The sequence below is a fragment of the Schistocerca americana genome, chromosome 2 (assembly GCF_021461395.2).
Source record: "Schistocerca americana isolate TAMUIC-IGC-003095 chromosome 2, iqSchAmer2.1, whole genome shotgun sequence".
Taxonomy (NCBI): Eukaryota; Metazoa; Arthropoda; class Insecta; order Orthoptera; family Acrididae; genus Schistocerca; species Schistocerca americana.
This window is the reverse complement of record NC_060120.1, coordinates 412,968,300-412,989,776: the sequence shown is the minus strand read 5'-3', so window position 1 is coordinate 412,989,776 and position 21,477 is coordinate 412,968,300. Positions and strand designations below refer to the sequence as shown.

The 21,477-nt window shown below is 43.1% G+C and overlaps 1 protein-coding gene across 1 annotated transcript in view; it reads right to left on the bottom strand.

Moving 5' to 3' along the window:
• LOC124594061 (macrophage mannose receptor 1-like) overlaps window positions 1-21,477 on the bottom strand; it is an 82,554-nt gene that overhangs the window by 45,411 nt on the left and 15,666 nt on the right. Inside the window, exon 2 of the mRNA XM_047132411.1 lies at window positions 5,354-5,512. Coding sequence (XP_046988367.1) covers window positions 5,354-5,512 — 159 coding nt within the window. The remainder of the gene's footprint in view (window positions 1-5,353; window positions 5,513-21,477) is intronic.

Below are 21,477 nucleotides of genomic sequence, written 5' to 3'. Positions count from 1 at the left end.
GTAGTTTTTGCAGAGTACTCAATGTTATTGATCACTTGTCACAAACCTCCTAAGGTACCTGAAAGATGAGAGTCACAGTAATCGTTCTTAGGTTATAATAAGGAGTACGATACCATTTCTAGGAGCATCATAAATTTATAACCATAGGAATCCAGTACGAATGCCTCGTCGATATGGTTGCACTATCGCTCGGAGTTTGGCATTCACGTTACGGTGCCCTCCACGACCACCAGCGGCGTACGTCGGCCCCACATAGTGCCACCCCTAAACAGTAGGGAACCTCCGCCTTGCTGCACTCGCTGGACAGTGTGTCTAAGGCGTTCAACCTGCTCGGTTTGCCTCCAAACACTTCTCGGACGATTTTCTGGTTGAAGGCATAGGCGACACTCATCGGTGAAGAGAACGTGATGCCAATCCTGAGCGGTCCATTCGGCATGTTGTTGGGCCCATCTGTACCGCGCTGCATGGTGTCGTGGTAGCAAAGAAAGACCTCGACATGGACGTCAGGAGTGAAGTTGCGTGTGATGCAGTCTATTGTGCACCGTTTGAGTCATAATACGACGTCCTGTGACTGCACGAAAAGCATCATCCAACATGGTGGCGTTGCTGTCAGGTTCCTCCGAGCCATAATCCATAGATAGCTGTCATCCACTACAGTAGTAGCCCTTGGGCGGCCTGAGCGAGGCATGTCATCGACAGTTCCTGTCTCGCTGTATCCCCTCCATGTCCGAACGACATCCCTTTGGTTCACTCCGAGACGCCTGGACCCTTCCCTTATTGAGAGCCCTTCCTGACACAATGCGGGAGCTATCGAACCGCGGTGTTGACCGTCTAGGCATGGTTGAACCGCAGACAACACGAGCCGTGTACCTTCTTCCTGGTGGAATGACTGAAACTGATCGGTTGTCGGACCCCCTCAGTCTAATAGGCGCTACTCATGCATGGTTGTTTACATCTTTGATGGGTCGACAGTGACAGAAATGTAGTGTCCGAAGAAGAGCTTACTGACTATGTGATGCGGCACAGTGTGTTCAACCAACAGGAGGTTCCAGAAAGAGAGAGTGACGAAGAAGTAACGTCTGCAGTTCACGTCTCTTGAGGTGAAGCTTCAGAAGCCTTGAGCACTTGTGAAATTCGTTGAGAGAGCCAAAAATACAACGCTTCTTAAGTTACGAGTCTGTACACTCAACAAAATAATTTGTTGCTCGAACAGTCCATGGGTATACTGCCGGTTCATAGTGTCCAAGGGGCACAATATTGCGGCGATCAGACATATCGCCATCGTCAGGTGAGCTGACGAACTGAGCTCCTGAGGGCGGGCGGCCGATTTAAATCCCCTCCCCCCGCGGGCCGCTCTCTTCGCCGTCCGCGCCCGCGCGCCGGCGGTCGCGAAGACGTGGGCGTCGGAATCTGTCGTAGCGTCTATGTGCTTGCTACGTCCGCCCTGGTCGCCAGTTCGTACTTCTTGCTGAGAGTGTTCTTAATTACATTCAATGCCGGATCCCAAGCCTGGCTGAGACTGTAGACGCAATATCGGTTGTGAGATCTTCCCTGGTGCGAATTTCGATAGCCTCCCTTACAACGCTGTCCCAATATTTAGAGGTCTGAGCCAGTATCTTGGTACGCTCATAATCCATCTCGTGTTTCTCAGACAAACAGTGCTCTGCTACCGCCGACTTATTTCGATGTTTCAGTCGAGTGTGCCTTTGATGTTCTCGGTAACGATCTTTGATGGTGCGTACTGTTTGCCCGATATAAGTCTTCCCACACTCACAGGAATTTGTTATATGCCGGCCGTCCTCAAACCGAGGTCATCTATCACACTTCCCAGTAATGCCCATGTTTTATTGGGCGGGCAGAAGACGTTTTTAACTCGGTGTTTCTTTAATATACAGTCGATTTTCCCCGATAGTGCGCCATTGTACGGAATAAAGGCAGTGGCTACCTCTTCTTCCGTGACTTCATCAGTCTCCACAGGTTGTGCTGCGGTGGTGGGACGGAGAGCGCGTCTAATATGCCTTTCCGAGTACCTGTTTTTCGGTACACAGTTTTGAAGTGTTCCAATTCCTGGGGCAGATTCTCTGCGTCTGAGATGCTGCGTGCCCTGTGTACTAGTGTTTTTAGTACTCCATTCCTCTGAGAAGGGTGGTTAGCAGCTGTCTGCATCCAGGTACAGGTCAGTGTGCGTTTTCTTCCTGTGCACACCTGTGGCTCAGGGTACCATCAGCACTTCTCTTGGCCATGACGTCCAGTAATGGTAATCTTCGTTCTGCTTCGGTCTCCTTAGTGAATTTGATGTTTGGATGTATGGAGTTTAGGTGTGTAAGGAAATCCAGGAGCTTGTCCCTACCATGGGGCCAGAAGACGAACGTGCCATCGACATAACGGGTAACAAGTAGGTTTCCAATTGGATGACGCCAAGGCTTCCTCCTCGAAGTTCTCCATGTACAGATTCGCCACCACCTGCGAGAGTGGGCTGCCAATTGCAACCCCATCCGCTTGCTCATAGTATTCCCCATTAAACAAAAAATACGTTGAGGTCAAGACATACCTAAAGAGTTCGGTGGTCATCTCGTCAAATTCCTGCCCAATAAGCTCGATTGAGTCTCGTAGAGGCACCCTGGTGAATAGTGAAACCATGTCGAAGCTCACTAGGATATCAGTGTCTTTCAGTTTGAAGTTGTCGAGACGTTTCACGAAATCCACGGAATGAGGATATGGTGAGGGCATTTAGCTACATAGGGGCTAAGTAATTCAGCCAGATATTTTGCCAGCCAGTAAATAGATGAAAGAGTACCAAGATCCTGGCTCATACCTCTAAATACTGGGACAGCGTTATAAGGGAGTCTATCGAAATTCGCGGCTACAATCTCAGCAAGAATTGGGACCCGGCATTGAATGTAATTAAGAAGAATCTCAGCAAGAAGTACGAACTGGCGACCAGGGCGGACGTAGCAAGCACATGGACGCTACGACAGATTCCGACGCCCACATCTTCGCGACCGCCGGCGCGCGGGCGCGGACGGCGAAGAGAGCGGCCCGCGGAGAGAGGTGATTTAAATCGGCCGCCCGACCTCAGGAGCTCAGTTCGTCAGCGCACCTGACGATGGCGAGATGTCTGATCGCCGAAATATTGTGCCCCTTGGACACTATGAACTGGTAGTATACCCGTGGACTGTTCGAGCAACAAATATGCCGGGAGAAACTGAAGAATCACAAAATAATTTGTGTCAAAAAATAGGTCAATCCAGAAAAGAATTTAGGTTGGTTGGTTGGGGAAGGAGACCAGACAGCGTGGTCATCGGTCTCATCGGATTAGGGAAGGATGGGGAAGGAAGTCGGCCGTGCCCTTACAGAGGAACCATCCCGGCATTTGCCTGGAGCGATTTAGGGAAATCACGGAAAACCTAAATCAGGATGGCCGGACGCGGGATTGAACCGTCGTCCTCCCGAATGCGAGTCCAGTGTCTAACCACTGCGCCACCTCGCTCGGTAAGAATTTAGGTGTCCTGCAATGTTGCAGAGAGCGCAGAAGAAAGTTTCATATCCAACCCTCGACGGTGTTAAATATCTGTTCTACTCCTAAAGAGTAGGGCTGCAATTAAATTGCACCAAATTCATGCTGACGGTTTTTATTGATTAGCTTTTTCTTGATCTTCGCCCGTCAGTGCTGGTTACGGGAAAGTGATACAGAGGTTAAGTCACGTAACACCCATTTTATTTCCTGAACGGTGGTAGTTTGGTGAGGAGTACGTAAGTTTTTGTATGGACAATGCTCTGAACTCTGGTATCAACGTAAATATTGAAACTAGTATATGGTTTTTTTTTTACTTTTATTTATTTCTTTTTTTCTTTTTTATTGGAACCGTATACTTCCCATAACTGCGTTCGTTACCTCTTGGAAATACAGTTACAGTGATATAGCTCTTGTTAGCATTTACGTTGAAAGCTTTCCCAAAAGTGTCCGAGATATGCCTTAAATTTGGAAGCAAGACTCTATAGTTATATGCAGCAAGACGGGCCTACGCTACTGAGACAAAACGCATTTTCCGTACGACATAGACAAAGGGTCAGCTACAGTTTTTTTGTATGGGATTATGACATATGCTAGCTTCTGGACCATCAGGTGGTGCTTAGGAAAACTATTTCAGATGTGTGTACCTTTCTAGGTTTTGTGGAAACAACTAGAGTTTCGTCAGGCAGTTTTCCATTACCACTTCCACAGCAGTTGTGTGATATTCGCTGCAAGAAAGTAGCATATCTAACTTCTCGATATTGGTGTACATGTCTGCAGGCAAGAGATGTTGAAGCAGGAATGACATGCCGATAGATAACACCGTTCCTGCTAGTTCTGCACTGCAAACAGGTAAGCAGTCAAAAGGCTTCATACAACGACGTAGAGTGACATGAGCGTGTTAACAACACGATAGCCGATTTCGGACTGTTAGCTTTTCAGTTTTGGAATATTTCTCGGGTTCTTCTCCGAAGAGTTCCAACTCCAAAACTAACACGCCTTATACCACTGTACTCCTTTTCTCCAATGCTTTCGAATGCCGTTAAAAATATGTCATTCTATTTAAAACATTGTACTTACTGCAATATACTTATCGATAAGATCCTTTCTTACATATCAAAGTATGTTCCCCTTTGCGTACTTTTACTTGCCGAAAACCTCCATACAATATATGGAACCGTTCACGAAATAAAAAGGGTGTTACGTTCTACGTGACTCAAGCTGCATACTTTTAATTTTAGCCAGCCGCGGTGCTCTAGCGGTTCTAGGCGCTTAGTCCGGAACCGCGCGACCGCTACGGTCGCAGGTTCGAATCCTGCTTCGGGCATGGATGTGTGTGATGTCCTTAGGTTAGTTAGGTTTAAGTAGTTCTAAGTTCTAGGGGACTGATGACCACAGATGTTAAGTCCCATGGTGCTCAGAACCATTTGAACCATTTTTTTTAATTTTATTTACTGTTATCCCTACTATTCTGTTTAATAACTAACAGTTACTCCTTTTTTTAGGTTAAAACTATACATCTTGCTCATATTCCTTTTTTAAAATGAGGTTTTTAAAAAGGAATTTCATAATCGTGCATGTTTGATAATCCTTTGTTGACAGAACTCCGAGCGTCACATTTTTAGTTCGGAGTGGAAACCATAAATCCTCATAGCCTCATATAGATTTATGACCCCATATGTATATCCCTGAACATGTGAGATTGTCAGTTTTTGATAGCTATGGAAATACTTGTAAGATTTCAAACGATAAACGTGAGACTCACCCAGTACATAATGATGCATGAGCTCTTCACCTACTTACTGTTATCTATAAGGAAATAGCTGTTCAGTACAGTACCTGCTCCCTGGTGCAGTGGAGGGCGTACTTCCAGTCCTGGTGGTGGTTCACTCGGCAGCCGCAGAACAGGTCCACGGCGGCCAGGCCTCCCGGCACTGCAGCTGCCGCCAGCAACACATAAAGCGCCACCAGCTGCATCTCACCCACTAATTCCTGCCGCTGCAACAACACAAGTACTCTTTATCATCTCATCTGTAATTTTACTAAACTAACAGCCAAAACCATCAACGAGTCCAAAACGCTTATTTTATTTAGCTATTTAAGTTACAGCACACGGTACATGACAAACTCATGTCGTATGTGTTTATATTTTTAATGGGATCTAGTACCAGGAGGAAAGGAAGAGGAGCAGCCCAAGGCGCTATTGCATTGATCCGAAGACTACATACATCATATTCTCCTCAAAATTAAGACTGTTTATTTTTTATTCTTGCAAATCCAATTCACTTGGTAACAGTTGTAATCAAAGGGTGAAGAGTGCCAAAGATGTTGCTGCCTTAGGGTCAAGGCAAATATCAGTGGAAGTAAACCTGCAGCTGCAGTCAGGAAACCGAGCCTCCTATTTCTCCTTTGCCTTAAAAACAAACAATTCTGTTGGGAATTTTTCTACATTTGTGGACTCAAACCTTTCTTATACGTTTGATGTGACATCAAGTGCTAGCTACCATGTCAACTTGTTCCACTTGCACTTTAAAAATACATCACGAACGCTGATAAAAATAGTTCTCCTGCTCTCTTAGGGTAATAATCTGTCGATGTTCATTATACATGGTTCTATATGAAATATGATATGATGCTTTACAAATCATTTTCATTCACTGTCAACCACTGGGTGGTATGTGCTACCCGCATTTTACTGTCTGAACTGTCGTTTAATATTATGTTCACCTCTAGCCCCGTTGGATACATTTTTCAGGTTATATCTTTAACAGGGCTTCATCTCTGAGCACGTAAGTGCAGTACGTTTCTTAGTCCCCAGAGGTAATTGCAATAATATTCCCTATCTTAAAATATGGTGTGCACTTGGAAAGTGGCGGGTAGGAGTGGCCGTGCGGTTCTAGGCGCTACAGTCTGGAACCGAGCGACCGCTACAGTCGCAGGTTCGAATCCTGCCTCGGGAATGGGTGTGTGTGATGTCCTTAGGTTAGTTAGGTTTAATTAGTTCTAAGTTCTAGGGGACTGATGACCTCAGAAGTTAAGTCGCATAGCGCTCAGAGCCATATGAACCATTTTTTGAACTTGGAAAGCCACTTAATGATTGCTGTAATAGATGCTGCGAATTTCTTAGGATTCAACATTTTCATGCTATGGCATTTCATTGTCTGCAAATTTATTGAGATACAGGCGGATTACTTACGAATCCTTAACAACGTGTAGTTTTAAGAGAAAGCCAATGTAATCAGTGACTAATTACACAGCATTCACCTTTTTAGCATTAGTTGGAATTAGCTCACAATATATAATAATATTTCTTGCAAGTGAAAGAGTACTTCCGTATTCCGCTGCTTACAGGTGTGTCAGTTGCAGTTACTCGTAAATTCACCTCCGGAAACATTTCTTCTTGGATACGTTGTAGCTTTCGCCATTCCATTAGTAAATGTTAACTCTATCCACTACTACTTTCGTATCATTTCCAGATATTAGACTAATGTCTGGAAGGTATAATAGAAAAAATATTTCGTAAACTACAGTAGTTGGGTAGTGGGGTCGTCGATTCAATGTTGATATCAAATTGATATGCAAATTAGTCCGCACCTCGTGGTCGTGCGGCAGCGTTTTCGCTTCCCGCGCCCGGGTTCCCGGGTTCGATTCCCGGCGGGGCAAGTATTTTCTCTGCCTCGTGATGACTGGGTGTTGTGTGATGTCCTTAGGTTAGTTAGGTTTAAGTAGTTCTAAGTTCTAGGGGACTGATGACCATAGATGTTAACTCCCATAGTGCTCAGAGCCATTTGAACCATTTTTTATATGCAAATTAATTAAATTGATCAATTAACCACCCCCGCCCCGACCACTGCCCCCCCCCCCCCTGTACCTGGATGACATAACTTGCTTTCTTAGCTGCACTTGTGCCCAAGCTACCTCCTCCCTTCCTCCGCCTCCCCAACCTACCTTACTGTTGGGAATTTCGAATTTTGCGGGAATTTCTTTGTTTCAGGGCTGTGCTGACACCCACCCCACCCCTAATCCAGTAATTGATGGGAAATTAAAAATGGCGATGCCCTTCCAGGACTCGAACGCTGGTCCTCCTGGGCAGAAAACCCAATTGTACCCCCTTAACACAATTATACTACCAGAGGTACTTGGAATGGGTGGGAAATTAATAATTGACGGCGCTCTTTCTCGGACACGAGCCCTGGCGCTCCGGATGAGGGAGAGGAAGGTTAGGTTAGTGTACTTTATCTATTTTGGTCCGGAAACTGACGCAAAGGTGGATCCAAATTACATAATTAATCACAAAGATTGGGTCTAATTACACAACTATATGCATAGCGCTACTCAAGGACGGCATAAAAGCACAATACACCACAACAACTGACAGTACCATACAACTGGTGTTAGCCTGCTGGGAAAAAAATTTCGCAATGCCACTTGAAACTAGCGACAGACACACTCAAACTCTACCACACCTACAAGCCGGTGGGAAAACGGTGGGGTGTATGGTACTATCTTATACTTGGGGGTGGGAAATACATTCAACTGACGAGATGCTGATGTTGGACAGAGAGGAGTTTAAAAAGGGTATTACCTGTAAGCATACAGTATCTACCGCTTTTTGATGTCAGAGTTCGGTACAGATGGCTGCCCAAAAACCATCCAGCAGCCCAGGTAATCGAAGCCAATACACGCTACCACAACTGATGGAAAAAAATTGTGTCATAGTTCTAATTACACTTCGAAATTGACATGAAGAAACTGGCACTCGTAATGAACGGGTCATAATGCAGCACATATCCTAGGGAAAATTGTCGTCTTAAAAGACTGCACAGGAGGTGATAGTTGAATGTGCATTCTCCCCGATAGACGTCCACAAACTGCCGAAAATCGAGGCCCCCTTATTCTCTCCCTCCACCCTTCCCTCCATCCATCCACCTATGGTGGGGGAACACATGCTCTTTCAAGCGGCCAGCTGCTCCGCCGACCGCCTTATGGTGCGGGCAGGCCACTATTCACCCTTTGCCGTCACCCTCTGCGCTCGCTGGCCGCACTTGGCTTTCCACCATCTTGGACAACACAAACTCCAGATGGCTATTTGAAAAGTTAGCTGTTTGCGAAACAGAAAGCCGCTCCCGCAGAGCCTTCAGTACAAAGCGCGACGCCGGCATGGCTCAGCAGCGTGATAAATGAGCGCTGTCCCGACCAAGGGAGAGCAACGGCCTCGTACAGAAGTCGCCCGCGGTTCTGCACTGCACTATTTAAAATCATCTCGACTCCTATAATAAAGCAACTATTAAGAAAGAAAAAACATTTGCGTCTATAATAAATGTCCTCTTTCCACGAAAATAGGCAAAGTCCATTTTCTTTTAGTTTCATCAGCAAAATCGGTATAATTTTTGCGTTATACTGCAGTTGCATCCCATTATTTTGTGACGTCCAGTGACGCGAACCACCACCGATCACAAATGATCGGCAGGGACATGCCTACCCTACGTAAAATCATGAAAATACAACTCTTTTGATGCGACAACTACCGGTCACCGCAGAATGTCCTCCTTCTTTCTAAATCATAACCAGAGTGAAGAAAAAACGAGAATTTGAACTCCAAAGAAAAAAAATCGATATTAAACAATTTCTTCCAGCTTGTTGAACAAATTACACGATCTGAGAGCGTCTCTCACATTCAGTGTCTGGAAATAAACTCTTGTGCACATGTGTATTACAAACATTTGAGACAATCTTATGCATCATTGGCACACACGTCGGGAAAAAAATACATTCATTTAATATTTGACAACAATTAACTATAATTCAAGAGAACGTAGCTGTTTTGTACACTACGACAGATACACTTTTACCAATGCGATGCTATATCATACTAGCATTTACGAAACAAATCTTGAGAGCCTATCTCGCTCTGTGTAGGTGAGAGATTGAAATTTAATTAAAAGATATCTTCGCAACGAAAAAAAGAAACACTTGGCAGGAATCATTCCATGGTGCCCTAGCCATCTCCTCCACCCACCAGGCGGCACGTCGTTGATATCAATTTGATAGACTAATTAATTAAATTTGTCATGAGAATCACTTTGCATGGCGAGTAATTTTTTTTTTTCAGCAGTCGTATTACACTCTCCATGTAGGACAACTGGGAGGGAGCACAATGTTCTTTTCGAGGAACACTATTGAGAAAGACATCTGAAGCTGACCACAGTTGAAGTCTACAACCCACATCATACATTTAGAATAAGAACCAAGCTATTAAAAAGCACGATCGTAACGCCTATGTTACCATCACGGTGCATGAAAGCTGTCTTGAGTCTACAGGCACACACGGTCGCTGATAGTGCTACACTTTCAGGCAGAAATGCGGTCCGCAATTTGGAATCAAGTCTATCCAATCAATCACATATTTGCATTGGATCCTGTAGAGATGTCTTTTAATGATTACAGGAACTGGTGAATCATATTCATGCCACTCTCGTGTCTCTAAACGAGTCACCTTTTCTGTTTTTGAACCTATCTGCTAAGGATTTCAGACACCAAGAACTCCAGCGCTGCTCTGCATCTTGTAACTGCTCCTAAGTCTCTGCCCCGCCGTTCCTGCAGCTTAGTCCATGTGATCGTCCCAATTTAAGCCCGACTTGTATGGAAGTCGGAAAGCGCTATATCTAAGACCTTCTGCATCCTGTGGGGAAACAGGACGAGCTGAGTTAATTCTACAGGAGCGCGTTTCGACCACTCGGTGGAAATGGGAACATGGTGTCATAGCTCAGCCAACCGTGTATAGTGTGTAAGGCCAACGCCAAACGAAGCTTTCCCCTGCAACACGAGGTAGTAAAAGAGATAGCACGAGCAGTTACGGTGGTGTTCCTCGTTGGGAAAATTAGGAAGACTACATATCATACATGGCATGGAGGAAGGACGAAGATTTGGCAACACATCTCCAAACTACATACAGGTGGTCCAAAGGAGATCTGGGTCTCTCAGGATGCATTCATGTCTATCACCCAAACACATATGGCGATCCTATTAAATATACAGGTACTGGGTTAATTGGAGCGGGTGGTTTGTGATTGAAGTCGCTTCCACAGACTGATGTAAAGTTGCAACACCTGTACTGTAGGATGACCATATCCAACAGACTATCAATCACACGAGAGGGTTCCCGTATTGCTCCTTCATAAGCAGTTTAACACACTGTTTTTTTTTTCAATTGTAAAGCACCCAATTAGTGTACACCGCCATACACTTTATTTTTCTACCATGACCCTTGTCAGCTTCTGCTAAACCGGCATTAATACGTTTCGATCCTCAGGCTCTCACAGAAAACTGAACCTCGCATGGCGTAAACTATACAGCAACCACACCACAGGTTTGTAGAAATAAAACACAGACGCATTGTTTCTCATCGACAAAAATCTGGAAGAAATCACAAAATTTGGAAACTGGAAGGGTTTCTGGTATTATAGAGCGCTTCCAACAACTATTCGAAGGTGATTACCTGTACAGTTAATCCCATTTTCCCATCGAAAGGGTAGCGGATGTCTCGGTGCTCCGTTTCCAAAAGCATTGTTCCTTCATTTTGCAGTCATGTACATGACTGCTGTTACAATGTTGACCATCGCCAGAAGGTGCTGTTCACAACACGCGAGATGTAGCACAAATAAAAAGAGGTACTGTTATCTTATTGGTGAAAAACAAAGTAGAAACGTGTGTAGGTTATCACAGCATATGGAAATATAATGAGTCTATAGCAATGAGTAACACTTCCAAACAACTGTATTAAGGTGATGACCTTTACATTTAAGTGGCAGATATCCAGTGTTCCATCAAGGTTGCCTCCATCTCAACGGAGTAATGTCAGTCAATCATTATGAGGTAATCAACAGCGTACCCAGTGGATAGTGAGGACTGGAAAGACGCCATTGATATGGAGTGATGTACTTTAATACACACTGCAGTTGATAGCGAGATCAATTTTAGCAATTTTACCGAGAAGTCGGAGAGAGCAATATCCAACACATTCTGCAACCTGTTTGGAAACAGAGTGAGCTGAGCTAATGCTGTAGGAGCATGTTTCGACCACTCGGTGGAAGTGGGAACGTGTTCTGTATCATCACTGAACAGCCCCTCCACTACTTTGCGAGTACCATCGCGAATGTAAGTAGATGACTGTGCAGTATGTTCATTCATTATTAATTCTCGAACATATTCACCGAAGTATACCTCTAGCACTTCGATCATAGTGGGTAACTTAGAATGGGAGTCACGGGGCATTCTCGCATTCTTAGGATAAAGTTAGAGACCGAGAGAGCTCTTCGCATTGTCTTTGACCAACGCTCCCTGCAGCTGACCAGAAGCAGATGGCTACATTCCACGTTTCGTGTAGGAACCGGACGAACCGAGGATGTAACTGCTGTCCCGCGCTCATCCAAGAGCACAAGATTTCTCCAGATGCGCGAATGTCCAGGAGGTTAGCGCCCCTTACCGGTGTACAGTAGATATGAAACTGTTTTGATGATAAACAGACGGTTAAGAACAAGAAACGGGTGTCTTTTATGCATGATGGAACTCCAGATGGACGGAGTTTGCTGTGTTTTACGTAAATCAACTTCGCTAGCAATTTTGAAGTATTATTCTAGTATCTGGGGCCATTACCAAGAAGGTATTGGTAAGAGAAAACATAAACACATGCACTCCTAAGGCTACAATGCTATGCACTTAAAATACGCTATAATGTTAGATCTTTGCGGTTTCCGAACTATTAGTGGTGTGTAATTTAACACTGTTACTATCCCAATGTAAGGAACATATTTCTAGCGCATGACACGCATTCCCCTTGAAGGTTTCTCTACCATAAACTATTATGATAAACTGTAAAATGAAAAACTACTTCCTTAAAAGATCAATTCCTTGTGATACACGTACAATATTGCTTTACAGAGGTGTATAGCCCCCACTACTCACATGCGATCACGGTCCAGAAATTATACTATGCTCGCATCAGTCCTATGAAAATGATCGTTAGTAACGGGGAATGCCTCTTACGAAGAAAGGGACAAACGCATGGCAGTGGTGTCTGACATGTGAAATAACACGTCATTCCGCCACTAACTCCGTAAACAGGACATCTGTCAAGCAGATGAATAAACGAAGACTGTAGTACCTCACAGACACCTGTCACTTGGAATCACTGTACTTATGAAACTGAAGACTCGATTTTATACCCAAGATGCGGCAGGGGAATGGAGTGCATCACGTAAATCTACGTTCGTCTTGAGGAATGTGTCGAAAAAGGATGGAAGTCCTCTGATGACCGAGAGGTTTGCTGTTAACGATCGCAAGTAGACGGTCCTCCACGTCACACACAAAACACGCAGTTCTATGCGAGTCGAACGCAGGTTATGTCACACAACAGATGCATCCCGACAGAGCAATGGAAGAAAATGGTCAAATGACCTGTAGCGACATTTCCCTCTCTCTGGAAGGCATCATCATTCTAGCATTAAATCCTACCTCGTTACAGCTCAATCTCACCCTATCACTCCATCCACTCTCTGTCATCCTTTAACGCTTATGCAAGCAAGTTTAGAGGCAGATGGTTCTCTTTTTTACAGGAAAGCATCGAAGACAGCATTTAAATTGGGCGTTTCACTATTAACTCAATAGGCATACAATAGAATGCTGCCTCGACGAAAAAAAAGAGATTGTATCCTGGGTTCCCGGTGCTTCCATCTCCCCGTTTTCCCGCATTATCTTGCTATCGTATACTCGTTCCCATGTACAAGAATTGTTCTGCACCAGTCCGAAGACATGCAAGTACTCCTTCAATTTCCCGGCATTTCGACGTATTTTCGCTCAATTTATACGTACGTTTCGCAATTTTGTCGATTTCTTTTATGTGACTTCTACCCATGCGATCATGACATAACCTCTCATTCTGTGTTCTAAAATTGCTTGTAAATGTAGTACATCTGCCAACACCCAGCGCAAACGCACTATTTTTCTGGTCGGGCGGCGTAGTATAGCACTGTATTCGAATGCATTCAGTCACCTCCAACCGCATATTCTACAGTTGCAGGACGTTTGGTCTGTTTTCTGTATATCTGGGAGCCATCCGGGACACTAGCACATACACAGACATACAGAAAACAGAGCAAATGCACTGAAAATGTGGAATATATGGGTTAATAATTACATTTACATGTACAATAATTACATTTTGATACTTGTTACTAAAAAATGGAATTTCATCTCTAATATAATAATGCTAAACCACAGAGAACTGCACAGCATATGAAGCAAACTTGCCATCAATAGTAGTTGCTTTACCACGGTAGTTAAATTCAACGTTTATCGTCTCAACAAACTGTGTACGCCACAGACACATTTTCCCTAAGTCATACGCGGCCGGCTACGATTCAATCGTCTGCTCCTGGGAAAAAGATGACACTTCATCTGACGAGACCTCCCACACTGGTGCTCCGGACTACACAGGGACAGCGAGGTATCCATCTCCTCTTTCACAGACAAACAATGACCGATGTGACAATTAGCGTGAACAACGTGCAATCGTGACAAAAGAGACTCGTCACCAATAGCCATTTCATTCGACACAAGTATTACAAGTCCGATATGTATAATTGATAGGTCTGGTTTATTTTTAACGTTTACGGTTACAGGCCTACCTTCAACAATTCTTTTTAATGTACCAGCGTTTTAGCTACCAAGAATTTGATTCTACTGGTGTACCTTGGAGGAGGTATACTGGTAAAAATTCGTATCGTTTTCTCACATATAGTAGGCAAGAGAAGTCAGTACCTTTGGATAAAGTAACAGATTGGTCTAGTACTGAGAAACAATGTGGTGCTCGTAATACTGTATTTCAGACTAATCCATTATATGTTGGAGTACTGGTTAGTGGTAGTGACTCATGAACTGTATACACTCTGTGACAATTCATGCACGAGCAGGTCCCAGTTTGCATTACCGGACGGCTTGCATTCCTGGTATCTGACCCGGAAGCACGTATTGATATCATCTCAAAGACCTTTTATCGAAACAAAATAAATGCGTCAGCTGCAGTTATTGTATTAGAAGAAATGTGATACTACAAATATGATTTAGAACAATTGTAAAGACAGTTTAGGGACACCTACATAGAATATGTATTTATGCCTAATTGTATAAGATGTGCTAATAGTTGTTATGATTTTAGGCAGGGTCGTTATTGACCTCTGTGGTGTACATATTAGAACCTCAATAAGTTAAAACCTCACAAGTCATATCTCAGACGCACAGCCGTAGGCCACCCTAGAAATCTGCCTCCTGGTTAAGGAGCTGTCCTATATTATAGGACCTCAATAAGTTAAAAGCTCTGAGGGCAGGGGTGGGCGTGATCGAACCCGAGGGTGGGCGGGGGAGGGGGTGATTAATTGATCAAATGAATTAATTTGCATATGTTTGATATCAAAATTGCATCGAGCACCCTACTACCCCACTACTAATTATATACATAACACATACAATAGGAATATTATTCTTACGGCATGTATTACGTCAAAAGATGACTGCTACTATTGCCCCACATGGGAAAGGGAAACATCTTTCACAGCAATGAGTGCCGTGATTGTCTCTGTAACGCCCCCTGTCACACAATAGTAGAAACAGATACCTGTGGCAGAGGACTAACGAACTGTTCACTTACGCTCGTTCGCCCACATTCGATTCCTTTTCTTCTGGTGCACACCACAATTTCAAAACGCGTCATGTGAATAGCTTATTTCAGTAGTGGTACAAGTCGATTTTTGTTCATTCTGAGATACGGAGTTCTAAAGTTAATTGAGGGCTGAAAGATCTGAAGTTGAGATACCAGAAATATTCAAGCTTGTGGCTTCTTGCTAGAGATGAATTTCAGAAGCATTATAGGCAGAAATGCGGAGGTAATGGACTTGTACCACTATTGAAATAAGCCCTTCATATAGTACCTGTTCAGCTAGCGCAAATCATGCGTTATATCAATGTCTACGGCACATAAAATTAGGCACGATCGGATGCTTATGGGTCTTTATGAGCACTTATTTGTCAATCATGTTTTCACTCATTCGAATTCAAAGTACACTTTCGTTACCTCATTTCACCCGCGAGGGATACGGGAACATATTTAGTTCAGTGCTATTGGTCTGATTATTATGAAGGGCGATTTCGAAAGCAGAATATGTCCCAGTAACGAATGTTACAGAGAATTTTGAAGAGCCACTATGTAGTGAAATTTGAAAAATTCTAAAATATTTTGCCGCTTAAAGTTATCTAAAAATAACAAACCCTCTTCGTAAGGAAAGAAATATACATAAGTATACTTGGTCCACTAGAGTTATTAGGTCACCAGCTAACTACGTCTTAGTAACTGATAAGCTAGCAGGGTAAAAGGAACACAGTTTATAGAGGACAAGATATAGGATTATTTAATTTTTAGTTATTTCCAGAATAGATATGTTTTCGAAATGAAAGAAAATGATAAACAAATAAATAACCAACAAAATCAAAGCCTTTATAAAATGTATTTGCCTAAAGAGAACAGCATCAAACGTTTTTTTACCAAAGCAGATTAAATAAACAGCTAACAGACTATCAAACTAAAGATACAGAAGACGAAAGGCCAAATCTAAAGTCTGTAGTATAGAGTAGCAGGACAAGTCTCAGAAACCAAAATTAAAAGGAAAGTCATAAAATTTGGAATGAGTATATACTGAAAGCTGTTAAAGAAAACTAGGATGTATACAAGGAAGCGTGCTGAAAAGTGAGGCCTCCGAATTTTCTACTCTGTTCTTAGCATCGGTTGATGCATTACATGTCGTGGATATTTCATAGTCGCATTTGCCAATTCGCTGGCGCAAGTTGCTGCCCTCTGTCGCTAGAGGGCTCCTAGGTTTAGCATGCAACATGGTGGTGTGTAACGTAACTACACTCCTGGAAATGGAAAAAAGAACACATTGACACCGGTGTGTCAGACTCACCATACTTGCTCCGGACACTGCGAGAGGGCTGTACAAGCAATGATCACACGCACGGCACAGCGGACACACCAGGAACCGCGGTGTTGGCCGTCGAATGGCGCTAGCTGCGCAGCATTTGTGCACCGCCGCCGTCAGTGTCAGCCAGTTTGCCGTGGCATACGGAGCTCCATCGCAGTCTTTAACACTGGTAGCATGCCGCGACAGCGTGGACGTGAACCGTATGTGCAGCTGACGGACTTTGAGCGAGGGCGTATAGTGGGCATGCGGGAGGCCGGGTGGACGTACCGCCGAATTGCTCAACACGTGGGGCGTGAGGTCTCCACAGTACATCGATGTTGTCGCCAGTGGTCGGCGGAAGGTGCACGTGCCCGTCGACCTGGGACCGGACCGCACGGTACATCCAAACCGTCATCGAACCCATCGTTCTACCATTCCTAGACCGGCAAGGGAACTTGCTGTTCCAACAGGACAATGCACGTCCGCATGTATCCCGTGCCACCCAACGTGCTCTAGAAGGCGTAAGTCAACTACCCTGGCCAGCATGATCTCCGGATCTGTCCCCCATTGAGCATGTTTGGGACTGGATGAAGCGTCGTCTCACGCGGTCTGCACGTCCAGCACGAACGCTGGTCCAACTGAGGCGCCAGGTGGTAATGGCATGGCAAGCCGTTCCACAGGACTACATCCAGCATCTCTACGATCGTCTCCATGGGAGAATAGCAGCCTGCATTGCTGCGAAAGGTGGATATACACTGTACTAGTGCCGACATTGTGCATGCTCTGTTGCCTGTGTCTATGTGCCTGTGGTTCTGTCAGTGTGATCATGTGATGTATCTGACCCCAGGAATGTGTCAATAAAGTTTCCCCTTCCTGGGACAATGAATTCACGGTGTTCTTATTTCAATTTCCAGGAGTGTATGTCGGTGCGTCAGAAACAGCGTGCTGTAACTGAGTTTCAGCAGCTAGCAATAAACGCTAAGGAAGGCGTCTCATCAATAGTCGCCGAAACGTCGGAATTGTATGGTTGACAGCGGCCTTAAACCCAGAAGAATTTTATTGACTGAGTTTCTTACCGTCTACAAATGGAACATCTTCTCCTTCAGCATAGTAATGCCACACCACACACGAGTGCAGCGACATCCGCAACAGTTCGACACCTCGGGTTCACTCTCATCGATCATCCTCTATACAGTCCCGACATGGCCCCATCCGATTTTAATCTGTTTCCAAAACTTAAAGAACTCCTACGAGTACTTCACGAGGACTTCGGTTCGATAGCGATGAAGCGGTGCAAGCACTTGTTAGGTTGTAGCTCCGTCAACAAACAGCCTACAGTGACAGTGTCAACAAACTGGTCTCTCGTTGGCAGAAATGTGTTCGTCGCCAGGGTGACTATTGAGAAATAAATATGTACACATGAAGAATAAAGATGTACAATGTTGATAAAAATTGTTTTATTAAATAAACTCTTAAGAGTTTATACGTGTAAAAATGTGAGGCATTACTTTCCCACATGCCCTCGTGTAAATATAAATCGGTTTTCCTTCGATATACTTTCTACGATTGGTCGTAGGTTCATTATTGCCTCCTGAGTCCCTGTATTTCTCCGGAAACCAGATTTCCTGTCAAATATCAATTGGGCAAACCGTTTTGTATCTAGTTGAAGCATAAATTGGAGCAGTACTAAGTTCCGCACAGCATCTTAACAGGTTACTTGCACCGGTAGCGCCTTTCATTGAGTCTGTGCAGTTTTCCTTACGTCATCTAATTTCGAGGAGAAAGGAAGTGATGCAGGTGATAAGTCGACAAATCCTTGCATACCTCAGCGCCGGTGAGAGATAATTTGGTGATGGCTCACTGCACGATGGTTCCTTCGTAATGGAACATAGTGGAACCTTATCATGTACCATGGTTCCAGAGATCCTATCTGCAATCCTCGACTCTCTCTCTCTCTCTCTCTCTCGCTCTCTCGCTCTCTCTGTTTTCCTACCCATATAGTCAGCACATTAGCTGCTTTAAATACAAAATCTCATTGCTTGGTTGTACACATTATTAATTTGCATTAGTTTCCTTTGGTCTTATTTGTAGTTGATTTTCATACAAAGAAATTTTAGTAACAATGGTCTTACATTGCTTTATGAATTCTCAAATAGACATTAAAAGTAACATGAAATGTGGAAAACTGATGTGGATCATGCGCGCTCAATTAACGTAATTTCGGTCTTCGTTCCTGCAGAAATAAATATGCAGACATGAAAGGTGTAGAATGTTAACAAAATTTCGTTCAGTTAAAAAGCTTTAACAGTTTTAATATTAAAAAATCCGGAGCATCACTTTTCAACACGCCCTTGTATAAAAACTTAAACAACCCCACAGATGAGATGAAGCAATACTGTAAGTAGAGAAGAAATATCACTAATTATACAGTAAAAAAGCACACCAGACTTATTGGGATAGATTTCTTTCTAATATCGAGAATGATATTCACGGGAGACGGAAAGATATGAAGTTCTATCAGTGGCGAAGCGTGGCATTTTTTGTAAGGTATATTGCAAATCACGAATTTCTGAAGAAGAAAAAAAATCTTAAAACAAAAACTTGTAAAACAGAATCACTGCAAAAGTAACTTAGTTACATATTTCTACTAAGAATGGAACTACTACAGAATTTTTTATAAATAAATACGTAAAATATTAAACAGCTACACGTTAATGAAGATATAACACATAGTTACTCAGTGTTAAATCTTTTTGTAGATTGTTCTATCCTCCTCTTCTTTTTCTGCACGTAAACATCCACAACACGAGATATGAACTCCTGCCCTCTGGTTGGAGATTTCATAGTTACCTCCTCTATAGTCAAAAGCGTCACGTTTGATAATCTGTCATTTGTCTTGTGTTGCGAAGGTAGGTTAACACTTTTTAATGTACTCGGGCTTCTTTCGCAGTATGCGGTGGTTGCTGGAATTGCAAGAATCGACGACATTAATTTCACACATTCACAGAACACGTTTTTAAATTCGTTGTTTATAATGGATTGAAGGAGGTATAGAGGCAATAGACGTTTACACATAAACTTGACTTCTCATTTCAGATTTTCACTGTCAAAAAATGATAGAATTTAAATAGTTTTCCAACTTCACATATCGGGAAATTGTTTGTCCAACTGTAACCAGAGACATTTTCCCATCTACAAGTTCTGTAAAATCTGTTTCGTGAATGTCCTAGAATCTAGTTTCCCTGTGTACTACTACTGTGTCAATTATTTCTAATGTTAGTTTTCTCTCTTTCTGAATACTTGCTTCTGTTTCGTTAAAATTAATTGCAGATACTACTACTTAATTTTTAAGACTCTTAGCTTCCACTATGCGTTTCAGAATAATTTCCTCACACCTTAGTCTTTCAACAGCCTTAATGCAGTTTTCAATTTGAAGCTTACAGCGTGTTATGCCCACAGCTTTACTTTGCAAGACGTGGAACAAAATATTAGTATTCTGAAAAATCGAACTGTGTATCTGCAGCAGCACAAGAAACGTTTGATCATCCACCATACTTAAGGCAGTTGTATCAAATGGCTTTATGTAAATAATTTCCATCCCACTCTTCATTGTCTATCACATCATTAGCTGCTGCTTTCAGGTATGTATAGTGAACAATAATGGTTTGTACAGTGCGTGAATGAAAATTCCACCCCGTTTCACAAAGCGTCTGTAGTTCCCTTTCCATCAGAAGTTTATTTCTTATACAGGAAGGGCTAAAAATGTGTGGAATCCAGGTAGATTTTTCACAAAAATTTTCACTTGCGTAGTTATTTAATAAACATAGATCAGGGCTAGATTCAACCGACGTGCATGGCAGTGGATAAAGAGAGCCTGAGGATATGCTTATTTCACAATAGAATGAACACTGTAATTTTTCCCTGCCATTGCACTGCAGTCGTCGTATGTTTACGATACCAATTTGTTTTTATCAATATTCCACCTGCTTAGCACTTGCAACAAAACTGTGGCTACGCCAAGTGCACACTGGTCTTTGGATATGTCTTAAAACCCTACGAATCCCTCTTGTACTCCTCCTCATTCCTTGTTTGAAAAACGAAAAATTACACTGATTTGACTTCGAGTTGAGGCATCAGTTGTTTCGTCGGCTTGTACTGAAATAAATGGACTATTATTAGCGGCACTGGAAATTTGTTGATGAATAACATTCGTGATACAAGCTATAAATTCATTCTGTGTGTCAGAGAAAGTGTCTAAATACTCCAGCGGATGCTAAATGATTTTTTCATGTATTGTTCTTCTTCTGCCAAGAAATCCAAAAATGCTAAATAATTTCCTTTGTTTACTGACACCTCAAATTCGTCCTGATCTCGAACTCTTGCCGTGCTAACACGCAGATAGTCGAAATAAGTCTCTTCGTTATACTTCTGTGTCTGTCAACCTTTCCGTTCTGTTTCAAAGCTTCCAGGTGAGTTTGCCCCTGAAAGATCATGGTTAATTCTTACCCATACATAGTTGGTTGTACTTAACAGCTGCTGTTGTATGTGAAATGGAAAATTCTTGTTTTTTAGTTTTCGAAAGGAAATTTTGATGACTCTCTTTGCCTACTCCCTGCTTACAGCATTCAAAACCGTCATTACCCATTCCTAATAGTACACAGTAAACACAAAAAAGTTAGTTCGTAAAACGCTGTCAATTAACCACCGTTCTGAATTGTTCTATTGTGTTTGGAAATGTCTTACAAATTTTCCAAAATATTTCGTTCTTTCACCAGGAGTTTTATCTCCCAAAGAAAGGCGAGAGAAAAACGTAGGGTTTTCAATCAAAAAATTCAGTCGATCTTTTGATGAAATAAACGCGTCCATGGCAGTTAGTGGTAGTCAGTAATCCAATGCGCTACAAGATGATTTAATTACACAGCTTATAGTTTTCCTTTCGATAACGCAATCACA